The sequence below is a fragment of the Poecile atricapillus genome, chromosome 5, assembly GCF_030490865.1.
Source record: "Poecile atricapillus isolate bPoeAtr1 chromosome 5, bPoeAtr1.hap1, whole genome shotgun sequence".
NCBI classification, from domain to species: domain Eukaryota; kingdom Metazoa; phylum Chordata; class Aves; order Passeriformes; family Paridae; genus Poecile; species Poecile atricapillus.
Genome location: NC_081253.1, coordinates 8,002,835 through 8,027,307, shown reverse-complemented (window position 1 = coordinate 8,027,307; position 24,473 = coordinate 8,002,835). Strand labels below are relative to the sequence as shown.

At 39.0% G+C, this 24,473-nt stretch overlaps 1 protein-coding gene across 1 annotated transcript in view; it reads right to left on the bottom strand.

Moving 5' to 3' along the window:
* Positions 1-1,845: 1,845 nt before the first annotated feature.
* The window catches only part of DPP10 (dipeptidyl peptidase like 10), a 244,139-nt gene continuing 221,511 nt past the window's right edge, over positions 1,846-24,473 (bottom strand). The window contains exons 17-26 of the mRNA XM_058840442.1: positions 22,103-22,150; positions 19,959-20,057; positions 19,781-19,850; positions 12,964-13,158; positions 11,633-11,687; positions 7,981-8,080; positions 7,204-7,262; positions 7,047-7,119; positions 5,418-5,491; positions 1,846-4,044 (exon numbers count right to left, since the gene is read on the bottom strand). Of these exons, the coding sequence (XP_058696425.1) occupies positions 3,907-4,044; positions 5,418-5,491; positions 7,047-7,119; positions 7,204-7,262; positions 7,981-8,080; positions 11,633-11,687; positions 12,964-13,158; positions 19,781-19,850; positions 19,959-20,057; positions 22,103-22,150 (911 nt within the window). The 3' untranslated portion in view covers positions 1,846-3,906. The remainder of the gene's footprint in view (positions 4,045-5,417; positions 5,492-7,046; positions 7,120-7,203; positions 7,263-7,980; positions 8,081-11,632; positions 11,688-12,963; positions 13,159-19,780; positions 19,851-19,958; positions 20,058-22,102; positions 22,151-24,473) is intronic.

The following is a 24,473-nucleotide window of genomic DNA, read 5'->3' as shown; positions in this document are numbered from 1 at the left end:
AGGTCACACCTTGTATCCTCTGATTTAATTAAAGGAGCCAACTCTCAATATTCCAAGTTTCCAAGGAGAATCTCTGGCTTCAGATCAAATAAAAGCTCTTCTATCTTAAAAGGTGTGATTTCTCAACTAACTGAGCCTAACTGACTCCACACTCAAGTGCCAGAGCTGAGAGAACAGAGACAATCATCTTCACTTTCAGCCACAAAGAGAGATCTACATATGCCAAAAACTGAGCAACAAGGAGCAGTTGATTATAGCAAATCACAGCAGACATTGATAGAACCAGGTCATAAATAATTCCATCCTTGCTGCCAAAAGATTAAATACATTAATTAAAAGAAAATATCAGCCTTTCTTTGTACTCCACAATCTGGGGAAAGTATTCCAATTGACATGCAGTTATGCCCAGTTTCGTAATATAATTGAAATTTCAATATGACCTACAGGTTTCATAGATTTTACAAGTTGTAGTAGCAGAAAAAGGAGAGAGGAAATCAAGAAGGTAAAGATAAGCTCTAGCAAGCAGTAAATGGATATGCTGATTCCCTAGCTTTCCATAAATTAATAGGTCTATTCTAGTGAGTGTCATATTTTAAGGACAGCTGAATCAAACAGCAATTCTTCAGACCTAAAATGTCATCACAGTGCTTAACAATGGATAAGCTACAAAAGTCTTCACTTGTGCTATTTCAGTGCAATGTGTATTAACTCTTGCTCACTATTGTAGATCACCTAAAGTAATTAATGATTGCCATTAGTTACAATGTAGATTAGTTATGATATTATTATTAGTCATGATGTAGAATCTGATAGGTAACACTGGTCAGTTGTGCTGTAAGTAGAAGGATGATTTCAACAGGTCAGCAAAAGTAAAGGGAAAAGTAAAATCCTACACCAAATTCTTCAGTCTAACTAGCAGAGCCTGCATCTGGCAAACGCTTTTGCAGTATCTGAAATCAACTCATGCATAAAAATATCAGTGAAAACAATTAATTTGTGTCTGATGCTCACCCTTGGTACACAATTACATAAATATACCTGTATTTGTAGGACAGTGTGAGAAATCATGACAACATTAAAAGCATGCCACATTTCCACCCAGATTTCAGATTTTTAAGCATAGCAGTCTTGCCAAAGGCACTCCTACAGAAGACTATGACAGGTTCAAAGTCTGGAAAGCTGGAGGTGGGATGTTGGGGTAGGATGAATAGGGAATGGGGACTTGAAACAGAGCTATAGGGAAATAAGGAAACAGTATGGGATCCAAAGATCTGGGGTAACACATTTCCTCAGCACTTGCTGCTGCTGAGACTACAAGACTTCTCTGCTTCTTTTTGCAAGTAGCTAAACACAACTAAATGTGACTCATGGCAAATATGACATGGAGTGGCTGCTTTGCAGAGAAACACCGGCACATTTTGGGGGAATTGGCCTTTTCCCGTATCCTCAGCACACCAAATCCATGCTCAGCATGAGCCCACAGCCTGCATTTCCTTCATGTGCATTTGGCTCAAATTGGGAAAAACCACCTCAGTGAACTCAGCTGGACAAGAACCTCATTTCCCATGGAACTGGGATCTCATTTCCCTTGGAACTGGGACATCATTTCCCATGGAATTGGGACCTCATTTCTCATGGAATTGGGACCTCATTTCCCATGGAATTGGGACCTCACTTCCCATGGAATTGGGACCTCACTTCCCATGGAATTGGGACCTCACTTCCCATGGAATTGGAACCTCATTTCCCATGTCTGGCTAGGAGCAGCAGCAGTATTGTCAGGTGAGCGTTTATTAAGTGACGGGTGTAATTTATAAAATCACAAAGCAGCAGACCCAGCCAACAGAAGACTTGAAAACTCCACTCCTCCATGGAAAGCAGGATTTACAAAACCTTGTTTGAATTCTGCTCTCACTTTTTCTCTGTTATTCTGTGTGATCTTACTGTAGTGCACATGGTAGCCCCCATAAATTATACCCTACCTACACTGCACATATGTACTCCATATGTCCTATAAATACCACAAAGCAAAGCCATACTTTGTGGTGACACTGGGACCCAAACAAGATATCATTGCACATTAAAATTGTATTAAACTAATTGAAAAATAGTTGAACATTGCTAACAAAACAAGAGAAATACTAAACATTAAAAGACAAGAGACTTTTCAGTGTTCCATAAAACCACGCCTTTCAGACAAATTAATTATTTCCATCATAAAAAAAATCCTAACAGTGAAAGAAAACATTCCAGAAGGAAGTGATGAGTAAAAAAGCTTCAAGTGATTTTTCATTACATTAAAAACAATTCCCATTCTCATAAAATATGCAGAACTTTACATCTTAAATAGCATATTTACCTTCAAAAATTACTATATTTTTAGTCTTGCAAGAAATTAAACCTTAATTAGATAGGAAAGTATTTGGAATATATCCAGAAATAAAAAAACTACAGCTATTCCCCTATAAGTGGCACAGCATCTGTCAGGAGTTTTCACATACCTTCAGGAAGATATCTCAAATTAAACCAATAAACTTGCTTTCTGTGATCTGTGAGTTAATATTCTGCAGACCCAAACTGGCTGCCTTGTTTATTTCATAGTTCAATTTCTATTGCTGTACTTCACCCTGGCAAATAAATGGATGCATGAGGGGCTCGCCCTCTGAATAAATAATAAAATCTAACCCGTCAGATCTTCCTTTGCCTCAAATGAAAAACATTTCATTCCTCTGTGATGCTGTTGAAACTAAATCTTGTTGCAAGAGACTGAATGAGCAGCCCTGGAATAAGAACTAAAGGTGTGTTTGAGCTACGTCACCACCTCGATGAACATCAGAATTACATCTGAGACCAGACGGGAGGAAAGGAAGATGCACTATACAAAATATCTCTTCATTTGAGGAGCAAAGTATTACTCAATGGCATTATACATTGTTAATAAACTTTCTTTATCTGAAACTATAATTTAATATTTATGTATCTAATTTACATGTGACAAAGTAGCATATTCTAAAATTAGAGTGTAACCAGCAAACTATTAACTACTATAAACAATACCAAAACACAACTCAAACATATCTTAAGGAAACAATAGATACATTTTTGGAATGGGGAATGATTTCAATTGCAGATTATTGTTTTAAATACAGCTGTCAATTACATCTTGAAAAAATTTCTTCAAGCTCAGTAAGATTTTCTGCTTAGGGATTTGTGGGTATATACATAAAGACCAAGAGCACACCACCAAAAAGTCCCCTATTGGTTACTAGTAGGTACAGCAATAATTGTAAATGCTGAAATTGTGTGGGGGAAATAATTTTCAATATCCATGTTATATGATGCACTAGACAATATCCCCTTTGAGCAAAAACTAGAGAAAATATCGTGCCCTTTATTATCTCTGTGGTTTCTTACGTGTAATAGACAGCAGAAGAATTGCACTTATTGTAACATTACAGTGTTAGATTGCAGTTCACCTTTTAGAATATTAGTGGTGGTAATACTTATGATAGGTTGTGCCTTATGCAAAGATGAATAAAGATGTACATTTAAATTAAAAAACAAAAAACAACAGAAAACAAGCAACCACTTACAGAACCAACAGTGAGGCTTAACATAACAAACATGCACTAACCCTACACTTATGCAAAACTAAGTTCTTCCAGGAAACTGTAACCAACTGTTGACCTTCCACAAAGGTAAAGTTTTTGTCCCTTGGTAATATGTTTGGACTTTGTAGTCGAATTCCAGTTTATTAGCTCATTGTCTGTAAATGTGCTGTTCCACTGTGGTATCCTTTAGCTGCCCTTGAGCTTCTGCAGAATCTGCAATCTTACAGTCACTTTTATTTAAGGTTTTATTGAGCCGCAGAATAAGTCCCCTTCAGTACTACACAAATAGGCTTCCTTATTCATCCTCTTCAGGTTCCTGTGGTAAAATTGGTGTCTCCTCCTTTAAACAAGCACTAAAAAACCCAAGGATTGTGCTGTAAAGGTGATATTTGCTTTTCTCGGAAGCAATGTTATGACCTTCATCCGGGTAGATCTGGCAGAGGAGAAAGGAAAAAAAGTAAATAGCTTTTAAAGGCTTTTCAAATATTTAGGGCTCTAATTTTCTTTCTCTGATCTTCAACGTGTTTTAGATGACAACAGGATGATAACATTAGTTTTATGGCATCAAGGAAAGCTAATAAAACCCAAAGTAAGACTCATTCTCTTGGAATTTGAACTTAAATAAAATAAGCACTGCAGTGAGATCTGCTGAAGTGAAAAAATTTATATTCTCAGCCACTGTGCTTACAACAGTTTACTTTAGTTGGCATTTTCAATAGTGCCTAGGCATCCAAATCCCATTAACATCCACAAGGATTAATTACCTCATGCTTTTAGGGACCTCTCAATATTTCAGCTTCTAAGTGTTTGGCAAAAACCCATTTCATTCATATCTTAACCATCTTCCTATCTGGTCTAAAGCCCATCTCCTCTCCCTCCTAGGGTGGATGTGGGCATTTTTATCTCTTAAAACAAATACCACTGGGAATTTCTCCTAAGGGAGGCTGAGCAAACATTTGCAGGCCGAACGAAGAAATCCAGGCCACAAGAAGAGAGACCTGAGGCAAAAAGCTTCAGCTGCCTCCTCAAACCCAGGTTATCACATGTTACATGAGAACGGCTCAACAGGGCTCTTCTGGGAGAACTCTGTCACTCCTGCTTCTTCCTCTCTCCACAGGCCTTCACACCACCTCAGCTGAAACCACACGGGCAGCAGGAACAGATTCTACATTTAAAGTCCTTTTTCCTTCCTTAAGTGGCACCAGCCCCCTTCTTGCCACCTCCACCCTGACATGAGCTCACACCAGTGCAAACCACAGGATCACCCTAAGCCCAGCAAGTCGAGGTTTGTGATGGCCAACGAGCATCAGGAGAGTTTGGAGATACCAATTCAATCAAAACCCTCTGCCAGCAGCATCCATGAGCTCCAGGGGAGTCCCAGGCAAGCCTGTGCCTTGACAGAGGCTCTGCTGTGCTCTTTCAATAAATTTAAATGTTGAAAAGAAGGGGAAATTACTCTCATTTGACCTGATACCTTTTCAGGTAAACAGGGACCCAAAGTACTGAAATCTCTACATTATGAGAGTGCCCATGGATTCCAGAGCACCCTGTATAGAATTGTAGGATAAACAGGAAAAAAGAACGATGAGAGAGAGGAGAAAGAGCCCAGGAGAATGACAAGATGATATAGCTCCTGACATCCATACAAACAGTGAGAAAAATGGGATTAAACAGAGTTCTAACTGCAAATTGAGGTAATACCTCACCCACTGTGTTGTGGTAGAGAGGTTCCTTTGCAGTGAAGAAATAGCAACAGGAGGTTAAATGTTCAACTAAGTTTATAGGAAAAGTTCCAGGTGCACGTACCTGCATAGTGTAATTAGCCCCAGCTTTTATTAGACGCTTAATTAGTTCTGCTGAATGCTGGAAGTGAACTTTAGCTGCAAAAAAAAACCATTTGATATTATTAGAAACAGCTACATTAATATGAGATACTTATCTGTTACACAGCTTTGGCTGAAAACATTTCCAGGCTCTGGATGTGTAGCTGATAATCTCTAAGGCCAGCCCCACCAGCAAGAGAAGAGGGTGTTACAGCAGAGGTTTTGGAGAAGGAGCTGGAAGCCCCAGGGGAAGTCTCATTTTCCAGACACTTTGTGAGGACTCCTCTGTTTACCCTTAGTTTACATATCCTGTGGCAGCTTAGAGATGTGTGAAACCATTCTGTTTGAACATTGTGGCATCTTCTAATTTGCTTGAAAGCAAGCACACTGCATTTTCTACTGCTTGCACAGGGTCATTACACCCCATTCTTCTTTAGGCAATGGACTTTCTGGAACCTATCAGTAACCTGACCTTTGTATCCCAAAACCATGATCACCACGTCCTAACCCTGCAGAGTTTAGGCTGCGAGTGGGCTGGGCAGTGTCACTGGATGTGATATTGAGCAGAGGCAGCAGACAATCACAGTCCCAGGCCAGAGCACAGACATCTCAGACATTGCTCAGACATCTATCAAAGCCCCAGTTCCCTCTGGTGCTAGGTTCAGAGGGGCAGAAATTGCTGCTGCCTGTTGCAATCAGTAAAGCCTCAGCCCCTCATGCCTGCTCAGGCACCCAGTATATTTTCATCCCCCTCCCTGTGCTCTGGGGAGAAGCACTGGACAGGTTTGCACCCCTCTAACATGGGTTTGGCAAAGTCAGGGGTGACAGGCTGGCACTATGGGCACTGTCACCTCAGCCCTCAGCCTGCGAGAGCCACTTCTCCCTTCAGACTGAGAAAGAAACCTTGTATTATCCCACATCCACCAGAAAATGCTGGGAGAGAAGCAGGCACGTCAGTCTCTACAGAGCAGCTGTTTGCATCACTGTAATTTCTGCCTGCATCAAAGCTCATTCTTTAGACATCAGTTAAGAAAGTTCAGAAGAATACACTGCAGTGAAATCTGCAATTACAAATTATCTCAATTGATGTGTCTTATGATTCCATCTAAAGCGCTAGAACTTACCCTGTGTAACTCATTCTCTGTCTTAATCTACTGCTAAAAGTATTGGTGCTATTAAAATGTTCTGTGTAGCTTCAGTTTCTGAAGGTTTGGCAGTACCTTGTAATTAATTAGATGAAAAGATTAACTTCCCATTTGGTGATGTACTTCACCAGCTGTACTGATAATTCTGCAGAATTTATATGAACTTAAAACAATATTAAAAATGTATGTTGTTCTATTAATAATACATGTAATACCTTTCATTAGCAACACAGTGGTCCACATGATTTAAACAAATTAAAGCATACAGCACCTAAAAGGTGCAAATCCTCAGCAAAGAAAAGCATCACCAGTTCAGAGTTAGAAGTGACAGTTGAAACAAAATTAAAAAATCTTATCAGAGGGAAAGTGAAACTGCAAATGTACCCGCTGGATGTGCCCCATCAGCCCTTGAACATCTGCCTATTAGAAGCTCTGACTCCAAATTAGTTGCATCTGTTAATACTCACCATCAGCTGTCCCATGAACTATTAGCAAATCCACTTCTTTTAAACCATGAAGATTGTGTAATACACTGGATGCCTAGTGAACAAACACAGAGCTGTAATTCAATTGTGTTTTAAGAGGAAAATGGTCACTTTAAGTTACTTGTTTATGCTAACTTACCTGATAGGTAATTTCATCTTTTGATGGAATCCCAAGGTATCTTTCTGAAAAGGCTGATGCTGTAAAAATTAAAAGAACCCCTAAAAACCTTGTGAATTCCAAGTTATTTCTATTTTAAAACTCATAATTTCTGACCTAGAGTCAGAAGCTATTTAGGCCATGAAGTCGAGATGTTCATTTAGAGACACAGAATGTACGATTTTGATCTACCATCTAAACCCACTTTTAAACAGCTAAAAAAAGAAACCAACCAAAAATCAACCAACTCCCCTCACAAAAAAATACAAACCCCAACTCCAACCAACAATAAACCCAAACCCAAAAGAAAACACAAGCTAAAACCCAAATAAAAGTCCAACAGACTATTACAGTAATCTGGTCTGGTTTCCTGTCCACAGCCTGTGCCCAAAACTTCACATACAGAACAAAATAACCTGTGACTGAATGACAACATGGTTGATATTGTAGGGAACTCACTGCTAACCTTAAAGGATTCATTCCTAATACAAGACTTGATTCATGCTGATATTCATAAAGGATTCTTAGGAAATGAGGTAACTGCAAAATCAGAGCTGTCAATAATACCATGTCTGTTGTGGGTTTTGGGAACCATCCCAGTGTCAGCTTTACTTTCATTTAAAGAAGAGACCAAGACAGTGAGGTGGAATCTCACTAACATTGTTACGTTATCTGCCCTTAGCTGAAATAAATATCACCTCAATGAATAAGAGTTATTTTGAATGAGCTATCACACAGGTTTGGGCAGGGAACACTCACCATATAACTTCATATCTGTGATTGGTGCCACCACAGCTCCACACTTGAAGAGACGCTCGCTGGATTTCAGCACCATCGATGTAATGTAGCCACCGTACCCCTAACAATCGGATTGAAATTTTGGTTGATTTATGGCATTCTAGCAAGAAAGAAGCTAAAGGCCACTGTGCTAATCCAGTAGTATTTTTTTTTTAGAGTTTAAGGGTGCATAAAGATCTCATTGGCCTGGTCATGACTTTTAATCTATGCAGCTAGTAACAACGAGTGATGCAAATTTCTTCACCATCTCCAAAGTCTAACACATCTCTCCTGGAAGAGCTGATACCAGCAAGTCAGAAAACCTTTGTGAAAGCTTTAACTTGAGACCACAGATTTCCTTGAAATGACAATGGCAATCCATTTCTGTACACCTCTAATCATTCTAGACTCACAGAAGATGAAATTCTGAATTGTGGCACCTGGAATCGATGATTTTCTCTTATATTATGGGATCCTCAAATTTCTCTACTTGCCATCTTTGCTTTCCCTTCATCACTACTGAAAAATTGTTATTTCTTCAGGTATTTTTTGCTGTTGGTTTGAGTTTGGCACAACACACTTCAGGAAGACAAAATTATCCCATGACAGAGAAAATACAATGCAAAACACCAGCTGATCCAAAAGAAGATTATGTATCAAGTGCTTACAGTTTTCTCATGGACTTTTATGAATGCTGCCTGCTCCTTTTTTTCATGTCTAAATATTTATTGAACAGATGATTTCTATGGAAGAATGGTAATATCTGAAACCCCTCTAACCTTATTTAAGAAATACAAGCACAGAGGTTTCCTGTTCTTTGCAATCAATCCATATTAAGTGGGAGTGGACACACTGAAGAAAATACCAAATAGGAGCTGGATTTTTAAAGGAGTGTGAAGAGCTGAACTATTCCTTTCCCATACAAATTTGAGCCCAGGAGGCCAAGAGCAACCCAGATCTGTTCATGTGCTGGAGTAGATTTCACCTAAGACAGAATTTCTGAGCAGGAGCCTGTAATTTGTATCATTCAAAGAGTTTAAGAGAATAGCAACTTTCCTCTGCCTCTGGGTTTTCTCTGCTTTTACTTTTGTTTAATATTCTGCTTGCATCTTTCCCAGTAGCTCCACAGCACAATTTTAATCCAAGGATAGGTATTGCCAGGTTATTTATTATTTATTCCATGTTTTCATTAAGAGCTTGTTTAATTCTCCTGGGAGTTTCTTCCCTTTGTGCCTGTGTCCTTGCTTCCAGCCAGGCTTTCCAGGACAAAAACACTACAGAGTGAGTTTTTTATAAATTCTTAGAAGCATTTCACAGTGACATTGCTATTCCATACTCCCTGGTGCAAGAACATGTGGTGCCTCTCTCATCTGCTGGGTTTCTGGGGTTACAGCCTAATTGCCACATTTTCAAGGAAGATGTTGGCTGTAGAATTGCAATTCATTTTTAAACTTTCTTTTCACATCCATGAATAAAACCACAAACTCCATGGAGCCACACTTGTCTGTCTAACAGGTCGGAAAGGCCCTTGGATCATGCATCACTTAGGCTCACCCCCCTCACCGAGAGAAGCAAGGGGGCACTGGCAGATTTTCCCCACTGTCACTTTCTGGACAGTTTGTTACTCTTGTGCCTCACTGACATCACCAGTTGTGACAAGAATTTTACTTCTGTGTAGTTCTGAAACCTCTTAAAGAGCTCCTTGAAAGTGTGCATAGGTCCAGATTTATGAGATCAGCATTAAGCCATTCCAAAGCCAACTTATTTTCAAGCAAAGTGCATATTCTGTTTCCATCAGTAAACCAAATTTAATGCATAGAAAGAAAAAAAAAACAACTTGTTTTCCTACCACGTTCTTGTATGTGATAAAAAAGAAATGAGTTTTAAAGTAGATTTTTAATCGACTCTAAAACAGTGTGGAGGAAAATACAATTAACCCTAAGAAGCTGTTAAATAGATTTTTTTTTATTATTAATTATAAAACTGACTTTCAAATTTTATGATTTTTTTTCCTTTTGACAGTAAAAAAACAACTCTGAAAAGTTAACTTGGAAAGGGGAAATTTCCCTGAATTCAAAGCAGTGTTGAAAGCTTATCGAATTTCCCACTCTTCATTCCTCAACACTGCTTTCAGAAAACAAATGCAGGAACATGGCAATCAATAGCATTTTGTGAAAGAAATTTGGGAGTGGGTTTTGGCAGATATATAAAGCCATGGTTCCGTGCATGCCCTTCAGTTACTGTCTTATCACATCACTCTTAGGAAAAAAAGATACTGATGAATCTCTGACAGAAAACAAGTGGGAATTTTCAAGTAGCAATGAAAAGCATTTCTGCAGTCAAATCCAAGCAATTCTGGATGCTTAGGGATTTCATTCCAGAAACAGTATTTTCAATCAAATGTTTGAAAGAGGAAGAGGATACGGAGAAACGTTGATGCTTCTACGCTTACTTCTATGTGTACTTTCATATACATTGGTAAAGGCAATAAAACCTGAATAGCAATGTGTGCCACGATCACCTGCTGGATGAAACTGGCCCTGCCTGTGCATCCTCAGCTGAAAAATCTCTGGCTGCCCCCTTACAACCCCAATACTGGCTTTGACCCTAGTGAAATTCTTGCAGTGAGAGTTTCTTTCTCAGCTCAAGGACTGCAGCAGGAGCTCAGAGCTTTGAGGAAGGTCATGTTCATGTGAAATGCTAATAACAGTCACAAACATCAGCCAGTCCTCAAAATGCTACCATGCAGGAGGTAAATGTCAATCTCCCCATCCTGCATCCAGACAGGCTGAGACAGGCAGGTTAAATGACTTGCCTGAGGCTGTGCAGCAACTCAGCAGCAGAGTGAGAACTAAGGCACTTCATAGTGAAACACATGCTGCTCCTTAAAGTGATGACTGGGGGGTACTTGATCAGGGTTTGTTGCTGCTTTGAGCTCAAAGGCAGAAAACAACTTCATTTTTAATACAAAAAAAAATCTTAAAAAAAATTAAAAGGTTGCACATGCCAGTTCAGAGATGAAGCAGCAGTTGTGTGGTGTTTCTAATTGCTGCTTTTTAATAGACATCAGTAAAATGCTGTTTAGTTTGCCACTAAAAGTTGAACCTTTCCCTTGTTGCATCTCGTGCTAGGGGCAATGACATGCAGCTGATAAAATAGCAAAGGCAAGATTTCTCACTGGTGCAACAAGGAACTTGCTGACAGCACCACAGGGTAGGTGCTCAGCTAAGCTCAAGGGTCAGTAAAACATGCAGATATAAAACCTGTATTTTATAGGACAACATTGTCAATTTAACTGCAGCCCAAATATAAAACTGTAAGAAAGAAGCTTACACGAAAACCAAGTCCCTATGAAACTTTTCTAAAGAAAGCAGAAAGCAGAATTTTTAACAAATACTTTCTCCTTCAGATTCTGAAATGCAAACAGTGTTATACCATAAAACTGATTTTATTGACTTAACTACTCATTCTGAGAAAAAAAAATACTGCACAGAACAAACAGTAAATTATGGATCATTTTTTCCCCATTTTAATAACTGAAATTGTCCTAGGAACATATATAAATATATTTGTTTATGAACTGACAGCACTTTCTTAAAGAATCATGATATAGCCTGCTATTTTTTCACATTACCTTTCCAAATATACCCAGCCTCTTAGGATCAATGAAGGGCTGTTTCAGAAGTGATCTGAAAGAAAAAAAAGTTTTTTAATTTTGGCAAAGTAAAATGGTGGATTTTACTTTCTGAATATAGTATATAAAGAACTTTAATTATTTGTGCATTAAAGAATTGTCATAAATGGAGATCAGGTAGAAGAAGAATTACATCCATACAAGTAGTACTGCACTGGGAAATGTGATTTCTTTCCTAATTGCTTTTTTATAAGGTAAACAGTTGGTGTTTGGCCCCTCTCACCTAATTTAGATATCTGAATTTAAGCATCTTGTCTAAATTATCCATTTACATCTGCTTTTCAGTTAATGGAGAGAAGAGAGATAATCTTTAGCATTCCTACACATGTTGGAAATTTCTCTCAGTCTGGGGAGGATCATCCTTCAGAAGTGCCAGGATTTTCCACTGATTAGAGCTTAAATGACAGGCTTTGACCAGGTGCCTAGCACCGGCTAAAGGAGGCTAAGATGAATGGAGCTTCTTGGATCTAGATAATTATACAAATAATTAATTCTCTCATCAAGGCTCTCATCATCTATGGTGAATTTTATACAGAAAGGACAGAATAACTTGAGGGGAAATATCAGACACAGCTGCTTATTCATGGAATGGTTGAAGCATTGGCCTATTTCAAAAGAATTAAAAATATCTGGCTTAAAATCTGCCTTTCCCTGGGAAACCCCAGAAAAGTCCATCCAGACCTTGGTATGAGCCATTTTGACATGTGCACCCTGAGTAAGGAGCGTTGTCAAAGCTATACATGACAACTCCACAGACAGAAATGACTTTTTTTTGCAGCTGGTAGGCTTATATCAGTCTAAAAATGATAATGCAAATGAGAAATAAGAGGCACTTGCCAAAATTTTGCTTTCATTTACACCACAAGAATGCCACTTGCTTTGTGTGATTACTCCAGAGCTCTGTGGTGGGAATGAGAGCAGTTTCCTATGGTACAGACCTAAAATATTGTAACATAATGCATTTATATGCTAATGTGGACAGCAAGAAATTTACCTACAGAATACAGACAAGTATGAATTAGCTCAGGTGGCATATCTGGATTGCACAGAGCAGGACAGCTTTACCAAAGAGAACCAACCCAGAGAAAACCCCACAAACACCTCTTTGATTTTTCACTTGCTGTTTGTAATGGAAGGATTAAGGGTGCAAAATTTGCAACTGCATTAAAAACCAAACATTAACAATGCAGAGAAAACATTCTGGGCAGTTTTAGTCCAAATGCTCGTTCAGGTGGAGGCAGGGTGAAAGAGAGGAGTTTGCACATACGTACTCTACAGCTGCTATTTGGTCCTTCACTTCCACTGATCCTAAGCATCGATGGACCTCCTGTAGGATCTTGAGGCCTTGAAATCCACTCCCTCTGCCATCAAATCGAGCTACGATGACATTATCAGAGTTGACAAGCACTGAGTCCCAGTCAATGTGAAACTTATCTGTAACCAACTGGCTGCCTGGAGCTTCATCACTGCAAATACCAACACACCAGACACAAACGAAGACTATTGACAATGTGATGCGCTGTGCCGAGCTCTGATATTTAATTTAACCTACGTGGCAGAGTTCAGTTGGTTATGCAACCCTGCTGAGCTACTGTCACTTCCATCAATACCGTCCCATTAGGGCTGCACACCCTGCAGCAAAATAATTTCTTTAACTTTATAACCGCTGTGCTGCAGTGCTGCCAATACCTGAACACACTCTGTTGAAGGGCACGGAAAATTAAAGCAGGTAGGGCTGTTTATAATAAAGTGAAGGGAAAAATCCCAAACATAATCAGTAACGGCTAGCTCGGTTCTGAGGAGGCTCATGCAGAATTTGCAAAGTCTCACTGAACACACAAAAAGGTAAAATTCATTCAGCACCCTATTACCGTTCTGTAGGATATACAATACTATTAAGAAGGATGTCATCTGAGAAAACAAAAATAATTGCATTATTGTATCCTTGAATAGATTTTTTGAAATAGAGTACAAAGAAGACTAAAGCATACACTGGAGAAAATTATATTTTCTCCATCCAAATTCATAGGAAGCAACGCATGCAGGCAGGAGTGATAAGTCTATTTTATGACCAAGAAAAAAAAAAAGGTGGTTTACAGCATAAAAGGTGAAATAGAATGGGAGAATGTAGTTTCTAGAAGAACAATAAGATTTTCCATTGAAGCCAAATACACTATTTTCCTTACAAAGAAAATAAAATGTCAGTTTTAAAAGGGAAGTTTGTCATTATTTTCCCCCAAGATAAACACAGAATAAAAGAACAGGCTACCATGAAGTTGTACAAAATGCAAAATAGTTCTAAGCAGGCTGCATCTGCCAGTGGAATGCAAATTAAAATGTAAAAGTGTCTGTGCTGGCTTATGGAAATTAAATTGGATGGTCTGTGGGAATATCCTGTCTAAGGTGAAAGAAAGATGAAGACAGAAATTATTATTTTGCCAAATAGACTTATGTAAACCCTGGGGAGGAAAGAGATAAAATATCCTACAATAAGTCCTGTCTTTTAAATACAATAACATGCTGATTCAGTATCTGGCTGTGGATAACACAGACCACCTTCAAGGTAATCACTCAGTTAATTAGCAAGCATATGATGAACATGTGTGTTCTCAAATTCAGTCAGACCTATCTATTTAGTTGCTATATCATGTACTGAAATCAGGATTACTTGGTTACAGACTCAGCCACAACATGTTTTGCTTGATTTACCATTATCTTGCACATCAGGTTTAGGCTTGGCTTTATAAGAAGAAAAAAAGGGCAATTTTTGGTGTGCTTAACCAATTCAGTTGTGATTACACTAATTACTAACACTGTGAAGCAATGAGTCTGGAAATTCTGTCAAGTGAGCTCTGCAGAAAACACACAATTCAGGAAATATCTATTAATTGTTATTTGTAATAAGGAGCAGAGCAATACTTCCAATTTCTGCTCATTGCACAGAGCAAGGTTTTCAGAAGCACTGCACATTGACACAGATGTTTTCACAATGTATTTATCATTACTTTCAATAATAGGAGCCTCAGACCAGATACAATTATTTGTAAGTTCTTCCAACTTTCCACATCAATGTGTCAGAAATATCCATGTTTGACTAGGTAACTTTTCAACAGATTAACACATTCCATGTAAGTGAAATTATCGTGAGTCAGCCTGCTTTCCTCCCTTTAAATATGAGACCAAAGCTAATACAGTGTTCACATTTGATTGATATGTGTTCTGTATCTAGGTTTTACATACAACTAGTGCATATAGATATAGATATCTTGTATTTCTAGACACTTAGGAATAGGAGAAGAGCCATTACAGTTATAAGCCCTCTCTAAACCAGGTGCTTAAAACCAAAAATTGTTTTAAGTCAAAGGTGATAGCCACAATGAATTTCCCCAGTAAAAAAGAACCAACAAACAGAACCTCAGCCAGAACCCCAAACAGAACCTCAGACATTTCTCATCTCAGTGGATGAGAACTGACAGTGATGGTTTCTCAAGCTCCTTTTTGGAGGTCACAGCTGGGCTACTTTTGGGCTCAGAGTTTAAACACTACACATCATCCAGCCCTGTATGATGGGTTCTTTGATGTACTGCTTTAGGAAGCAATTTTCCAGTGGCTAGTTTATTTCAATAATGTCCATATAAGTAGTCAGTGGTAAGCATTTCAATTATTTCCATTGAGGTACATATCAAAATTCCCATTAGCACCAAAAGGTCTCTCTACTCTTTAGCTATAAAATGATACTGAGTATCTGAGGTGTGTTTCTGTCCTCCACAGAGAGACAGCAGACATATATTTCCCAATACTTGCATTATGCCTCTTTATGTTTCTTTGAGTCTTTTAATGGCTTGTTCCCAAAGCTGCACAGAAGATTCTCTTTCCAACCCTACTGTCCTGTCTCGCTATCAGAGTGCATTCACTGGGGCCATAAACAGGTTCAATTGTTTGTGCAAGGTCTAAAACTTTCATCAGTTCAAAACCAGGTAAACCAACTCCTGCTAATGATCAAAATATAAGAAAACAAGTAAGCAAACAGAAACCTCTCAGAGACAATTCACTGCTACTTTCAAGAATACTCAGGGTTTTTTTCCCCTCAAATAACAGGACAATTTTTCCACTGATTCAGTTTTACAATACCAGCTTACATATTGGACAACTTTAAATGGCATTAAATAATAGATACTGATATTTAAGATACATTATCTACATATCTGAAGGAATGAGGTTAATTACGATCAAAGAAAAATAAAGAATGATTATCAACTCTGATTTTATTACCCAGATTAAATGCCAGAGTCTTTACTTAATCATTTCCTGTGTGTTACCAAGAAGTGTATCTTCCAACTTTTTTAATGAGTAAGGTGAACCATAATGAGGAAATCAAAGATCTGAAATTTAAACTTTGATCTTAATTATATAGAAAAGAGATGGTAATCACTTTTTCAGGCAATTACCGTGCAGCTCTCTAATATATAGCTACACTGTGTGTATTACATCAGAAGGAAACTGAGTGTGAACTGTTATCAGTGGTTTAGGAGAACAAATGGAAGAAAGTGTTTTAATCTATTTAACATTTTATGGGCTACTCATCACAATTCTGTAAAGAAAAAGAGTGCCAGCCAACATAACTGGTTTTTACATGAGATCTGTTAGACAGTCCAGCCATACAGATGGACATAAATTTAAACACAGCAATACAATGACTACTATTTGAGTGTTGCAGCTTGCTTTGCAGCTGCTAATGGATGAATGTTCACACAATCTTTATGCTGATGGTTACAGCATAATCAGGTCCTGGTCCTTAAGCTGAACTTGTGTCTACATGGAACTGTGCTCAGTTCAGGCCAGATTCCTCTGGTGCAAGCTTCCTTCCAGGATTCAGCCTTAACACCCAGGTGTCAGGGGACCATGTGCAGGAGTTCAAATTTCCCTGCAGACATCCTACCATGAATACAGAAGCCTTTTCACAGCCATGCACCTTTGAAATGGCTACCAGCTTTCACTGATTTGAAAAAAAACAAAAATAAAATCCTTCCTTCCTTCCTTCCTTCCTTCCTTCCTTCCTTCCTTCCTTCCTTCCTTCCTTCCTTCCTTCCTTCCTTCCTTCCTTCCTTCCTTCCTTCCTTCCTTCCTTCCTTCCTTCCTTCCTTCCTTCCTTCCTTCCTTCCTTCCTTCCTTCCTTCCTTCCTTCCTTCCTTCCTTCCTTCCTTCCTTCCTTCCTTCCTTCCTTCCTTCCTTCCTTCCTTCCTTCCTTCCTTCCTTCCTTCCTTCCTTCCTTCCTTCCTTCCTTCCTTCCTTCCTTCCTTCCTTCCTTCCTTCCTTTCCTCCCTCCCTCCTTCCTTCCCTCCTCTTTTCCCTCTTCAAAGTGCACTTTGAATCACTACTGAGATGGAAAGCAAACCCCACTTCTGTGCTAATACTCCCCTTTTCTGTTCTTATATCCTCTGATTTTATATTTCCAAGTGCATGTTGCCTGGATCAAGATGTTTTATAGAATCTCCTTCCCAAAAAAATGGACATGTAATTAAACCAACATTCTTACCAAGGACACAGGTAAGCATTCATGTTCAAAGGTTTTTCTCTGAATAGCTGGAATATAATGATAATCATATCATGGCTGAGAATGGAAGGAAGCAAGCAGGGGCAGCTGAACAGTACAAAAGACAGCACTTGTTATCAGCCCCCAGTTCTCATCTAACGCTGCTGGCAGTAGGAACAGGGTGTTTCTGCATCAGTCCCAACAGGACCACTCAGGACTCAGAAAAGTCAAGTATCTGGGAAATGATATCATCTACACAACTAATCAATGTTCCCTATAAAAGCTACATGTTCTCCTCGGCCCTGAATACTTTTCTCTTTTTTTTTGAAAGTAGTACTTCTGGTCATGAAATAAACCTTAGGATGTCAATTTGGAGCTGTGTGGGTCAAGAAATTACCCCCTATACGCCCACAGATATCCAACTGTTCCTTCTCAAGAGCTAGGCAGAATTTATTAAGCTCAAATAATCATCCCACAAGGGAACCTCCCATAACTTCAGTGACAGTTTGCAGTTTTATATTTCATTTGGGGACCTCTTTAATAGAAAAAGGGATTGCTGGCAACCTTAGCTTTAAGTCTGTAAAAAGCTGCTGAAGAAATACAGCTTAATGTAACTTCTTTTTCTTCTAGGGAAGAGGAGGACACAAAACAAGCTACAGTACACGAGCCAAGACAGATTTAAAATTTTCAGTTTCATATTTTCACTAGTGTATAGGGTTTTCTAAAATATCCCCTGTGCTAAAGCTAGCACTGAGAATTCAGTATTGCAAAGATTAAAATCTGACCGAAAAGAACCAAGGTCTTTATACTGTAAATGTAGATACAACAATATGTTTTTGTAGTTTGATGACTTTCCTTTTTATCCCACATGCCTACCATAAAAAACCCCAAAACAATTATAAAACATATCCATACATCACAAATAGTGTGACTTGGCCACACTATTTGCTCACTGGATACCAACAACTTTGGTAAGTTTAAATTCAGACCCTGCCTCTTCTCATTTCTTTCAACTCTTGATATCGAAAATCAAATCAAAATAGTATTTTCTTTAGCTTTTTTTTTTCCTTTTCCTTTATGCTATGATTTCTGGCCTTGGACTTCTCAGGTTTCTGATCTTTCCCTTCTGTCTTCTCTCAGTTCTACACGAGTTTCTAACCCCATCTTTTCCCACAGCTGTATATGGCAGGTTATGTATTTACTAGGATACTTGAAAAGGGGAGTGCTGCACTGTGAACACCTTTGTGTTTCCTTGCTCTCAGAAACAGGAATAAGCACAAGTGTTTGCAAGTCCCTGCAGCGCTGCTGGGGTCAATTCATGGAGACAGTTTGCCTTTGGCACTCGTATAAGAGCTGCTTAAAATATAATCATGCCTCCAAGATGATGCCAGGAAATGCTGCAAAGATGAAATAAAATCCATGTGTTCTGTTTTCCAGAAGAAAAGAAAAATATGTTTGTGAGCCTATTAAAGCAGAGAGCTTCCACAACTGCAGATAATTATAACTGAAAATCCTGAGTTTTAAAACTCAAACTGGGCTTAGTAATAAGCAGGCTTGTGCCTTTCTGTCCTGTTTTCTGATCTGAGCAGAAGAATTTGGGATCATTCTCATGTCTATAAACACCTCACATCCAACAACAAGGATCTGTGCTGTCACTGAGGGGAGAGCTGCTCCAGGTGACACAGCTCAGTAACGTGGCATTCTCATGACTTTAGCAGCCCACTCCTACATGTCTGTTACTGAAAATCCCATCAGTTCTTTCCAGCTGGGACTGGAAGAAGCTCTGTAGGTCCAGGAAAGCTCTCTCCACCCATGCTGATTTCGGGTGGAGAAAGGAGTGGTGGGTGCCCTGAGCCACTTTTCCCAGGGAGGCTTCAAGCACACTCATGACTCTGTTCTTTTCCTCTGCTACACATGTGCAGACACACAACTTAAAGGCTGACTCTCCCTGCAAGAAACACACACTCCATCTCCTTTTAAAAGAACAGCACAGCTTTCCAGGGAATACCATCTTCCTCCCATGCAGCTTTTCTACAAAAATCAACAGACTTTGGATCACGCCTATCATCATGCCTTCAACCACTGATGATCAAAAGTAACTTTTATTTCATTCTGATGTTCCTAAAAGCAGTTTTGCTTCATGCATCTCAACTGAGAAGCTCTGGAAGCTCTACTCATTCCTCTCAGGGATAAAAAGGAGCACATGCTCTGAGTGAGATCCTGTGGGCAGGATCAGTAAGGGTCCAGGAAACACCGCAGGGCTACTTGAAGCTACACCATCAGAAACATCAGTGCCTCCCAAACATGAAAGTACAGCAAAGCACAGTCAGGTCTGACTAGCTCAAAAAAACCCCAGGCATCTCTACCAGACAGCACCTGTCACAAAATCTTCCCAAGAACAAGCCTTTTGATTTCTCAACCCAAATCCATGAGATATTTTTTTCCTACAAAAGGAACAAACAAACAAACAAACAAACAAAAATCTAATTTCAGAATTAAATATTTTCTGTGAAGTACTTCTTTATTATTTTGAGTGATTCCAAACAGACACTTACATTATTAATAGAAGGGCATACTGGTTTCGATCCGTGAAATCTTTTGGCAGTGACAACTGTAACGGGAATTCTTTTAAGAAAAGAGCAAAACATTAAAGGCTGGTAGTTACACAGATGAAAAACAGTAACATTGTAAGAAAGCTTTTGGCTTGCTAAAATAAAATTTTGCCAGATTTACCGTAATCCTCAATGTGAAGCATTTTGATTTCAGTCTTGTAACTCTTTTTCTTAAAAACAACTTCTTTCAACACAGGGTTATTTTCCAAAATATAAAACTCTAAAAAGCAAGAAGAAAAACCATGTTGAAAGGCATGGAGAATCATCACACCAGAGATAAATCAGGATTCAAAAAAAGAGAAAAAGAAACAAACATGCAATGATCTCGCAAATTAAAGCTCGCAATTAACCTCACAAATTAATTCCGTCTGTAAACACTTTTTTATAATACAACTACTTTTCAATTCAAAAAGATACACATCCAGTTCATTTTTCTGGCAGTCTTTGTTTTCATTAAGCACTACCAAGGCAATTTCTGATGACCAACATGAACATCAGCATCTCTGACAAATCCTAACAGCAGCTGTTGCAGCACAAGGCTGCTCTGCTGGGCAAGATCCTACATCTCATGCAGGCATCCTTTTCCCCAACATTACCTATTCCAGGGCAATATTTAGCCAGCACAATTATTGTCCTCATTTATCTTCTGCACTTCAGCCAAGAGCAAGACCATCAGCTTGGTTTAAAGCTGCAGACTAATTTGAAGCAACCCTTTTACCCAGGAAAGAATGACTAATTTGTTGGTTTTGTTTTTGGTTTTTTTTTAACTCAAATTACTGATCTTGCTTCCAAAATTTAGTTTTTTTTAATTAAATAATAAACTCTTCACTTAGGGCCAAAACAGATAATCTGAGGAGAATGCTTGTTCCGGGCAGCCAACCAAAATGGTATAATTATAGTCTGAGGATGGAATAATTGAAATAATCCTTAATCATTCCTTTATGAATTGAAGTGGATAATCTAATCTTGTACTGAAACACAAATGGTAAATTATCTCTCTTATTATTTGGCTTTTTGTTGCTACAACAAACAACGTCCCTCTATCCTGACTTGGGGTTTATTTTACTCCAAGGTGCTGCACATAAATCTCTATTTCAGTAATTCACACTCCATAGTACTTTAGATGCAGGTAATAAAGAGCAAAAGCTTGCCTTCATGGAATTGAGGAGCTCCACAGAAGTCTAAAACACATTTATTTGAGCAATAGCTACCCTTTACTGAGCTGGATAAAACTCCCTGCCCTGGGTGTGCTGTGGCACTGGGCTTTGCAAACACAAACAATGGCACTTAAAAAAGAAAAAAGAAACTAAAGTGCAGATATTAATTAAGACTTCTTAGCATGGCACTATTTATCAGGATGGTACTTCAGTATACAAGATTAGCTCCACTGAACAGTGACTGGCCCAGGACAAAGGGGATGCAGACAGGTACAGTTCAGCATTTCTGGATTCTGGAAAAAATTCTGGGGATAATCAATTAATGAAATGAGGATATATAAGAGTTGGTTTAGTGCTTTTGAATGACAAGTTGTCCCCCATTCCTGCAATCCACATCTCCATACTAGTGGAGTCACAGTGGAGCCGGAGGTGGCAGAGTTGTTACCTCTGCTGCACCACCAGGAAAATTCAAGTGCTGAAGGACAGTTTTCCACTAAAAAAGTCCCTCAGCAGCCAGGATACAATAACAGATTTTGCATCAATACACTAGAAAATAATGACTAAAACTTGACAAACAGGGGTTTAGAATACCCTCCCTAAAAGCCTTTATTACTGGATTTGTCTTCATTGAAAATGTCAGTGGAGTTGTTCTGATTTCAGAAATAGAAGGACTAAATCACCATATGTAGGTCAGCTTTTATGATCAATCATCTGAGGACTGTACCTGACTCCAACATAATTGGATTGTAACTTTAAAAACATCTCAGAAAATTCTGGGGGTGTACTGCAATGGCAGCATGATCTACACAGGAAGTGAAAAGGATGAAGACCAACCTGCCGTCTAATTTACTCAAGTGTAAACAGAAGATTATTCACATTCATTTAATCCAACAGATATCTGAAAATCTGGAAACGTTTTAGTCATTTGATTAATGGCTTTCCTTACCATTTGCTGATGTGGACGTTGCTAAAAAGTAATTACTAGCACTTTACATGAATTAGTTTTCATGCACATAACATTTCCATGTGCTTACTTTTTCCTCTCCCACACTCCCCAAAGAAATTAGGGACGATAAGAAAACCGACTCATTTCATAAGGTATACTCACTTGCAGTATTACTTGTCCTGTGCACACTTACAACTGGAACACCTGGTCCTGTTTTGGGAAGAACAGAGGAAGGGTGAGGTAGTTTGTTCTCTGTAGTTCAGTGACAAAGAATGGGAGCATCAGTTGCCACACAAGACAGGATCCTGCAAGCTCCATACACACAATTCCCTTCAAACACAGCAGGAACTCCACTGGTACCTCTTGGAAATGACTACAGGACCAACCAGGTGTGGAACAGACACTGCCTTCTGCCTGTTCAGCAGCCCAGACCCTGCACCCAGAAGGAGAATTCTTTTTTTTTTTTATTAATCTCCATGTTTTAGTTTTAAGTGAAGAATAAAAAATTATGGACACACTTAACAGTACTGTTTAAAATATAGCAGTCTGACATTCTGAAACTTCAGGCTTCCCTTGACTGGGAAATTAATTAATGATAATATCCACTTATTTTCTCTGTGGAAAAGCTATAGAGGTGTAGAAAAAATATATTTCACATAATTATCTGTTTAAGAAATTCCCTTGATATGTCAACTCCGCAAAACCAACAGCATCACAGCTAAATCTAGGTGTGATGTAGTCGAATCCTATTTCACATTATTTTCATTGTACCACTAAGAAACTGAAAATCAGGAATAATTCAACAGCTTCTGTGCAAATGCACAAGGTGGCATGTGAAACTGGCATGACCAAGCATTCAGCACACCCAGAAGTGGCTGAGTCTGCTGTCCCTGCTCTGAAGGTCCCCACCAGTCTAAACCTGCAGAAGAAAATCTTGTGTCCCCACCCCCAACATGGAACTTACACGTGAGAAGCTCTTTTTTACCTCAGTGTTTAAGTTACAAGCATTCAGTCACCATTGGGCAAGGAAGAACAATGCAGAAAAGCTGAAGTCCCTGAGGACCCCATGGCAGATGAAGGCATGGACCCTTTGAAATTAGGAGCTACAACTCTCTTTTTGAGAAAAAAACAATTCCCCTTGAGAGTTCAGAGACAGAGCTTAATTTATGTGTTTTGAGAGGTTGTCGCTCTCAATTAATTATGGCATGAGCCTAGGGAAATGTAAATACCTGAAATAAATAGCATGATGACATTCACAGCCTTCACTGAAGATTTTTATCAGTTTCACTCTCTCCCTCAAGGGGGATGATTGACAAAAAAACTTACAGGTAGATTGTTGACAAATCACAGCCTTCTGCCTTAGCTCTCTAAGAAGATAATTTCTTCAGATGTCTCTTTTGCTTTGGTTTGTTTTTATTTCCAGCTCTTTTTATGTCTTCTGAATTTGTCATTTTGCTTTCAATTCCTATTTAAGAAAGACTGTTTCTGAAGTGGAAAGCACCAGCATTTCCCAGCCTATCTCTATTTGTCATACTAAAAGATGGAAGGATGATGACATTTTGAAAAAAAAGGAGATTGCAGTATATTAAAATGCTGATCAGAGGGGAAAAAAGAGCAAATTTGTATCACAAGCATTGTGTTACAGTGCATCAGAACAAAGCACAGCACTTGGATTTCCCATTGACCTCTTATCACTAACCCCAAATCCACAGCTTATTTCCTGCTGTATAAAAGGAGAGAAACAATTACTCCCTCTCTAAACTATGTTTTTGGAGTGGGGAGAAAAATATCTTGCCAGTGTTTGTGAAGTGCTAAAGGAAAAAAATCCATAAGCAGTGTGGGAAATGAGTGCAAAGATATGCTTGCCAAAACTGAGATGTTGAGGAGCCAGTCCTCCATCTACCAGGCAAGAAATAACTCCTCACTCAGGAGAGTCTCTGGAGATGCTTACAGCTGGTAAAATGAGACAGATCTCCTGGCTGAGGGAAACTAAGAAGGAAAAACTATCCTAATAAAGGTGCTTGTGGGTAAACAGGAGGTTGAAGGATTGAAACTTCTACCGATCCAACCAGTTCAGAGTCCCCCAAGTGTTTTTCTGGGCAAATTGCTTTTGTAACAATGTGGTGAAGGCTTTTTGCTGTGGGAAAACAAGTGTGTATCCACACAGTAGATGTGTCATTTGTCTCCTTGAAGCAGTTTGCCTCATCCTCTCACAAGCAGAAGAGTTTTGATACCCGTTCTAAGGTGACCTTGCCATCAACTTTGACACTGCCAAATGCCCAGCCCTGGCACTACACGGGGGCCACGCTGCTGCTGCACCTGCCAAGCTCTGAGGAAACACAGGAGAAGATCCTGAGTAACTCCCAGCCAGAACTAACTCTACATTAATGCTAGAGGCAGAAACAATTAATGACAGTGGTTTAGCATCCCAACATCTACAGCTCAGGGCAGGCTACTGCAACTCGGAGTGTAGGTTTAATTTGGGGAGGATGATCTGCAACTTTTCCAGCTCCAACAGAGAACTGCCAAAGTC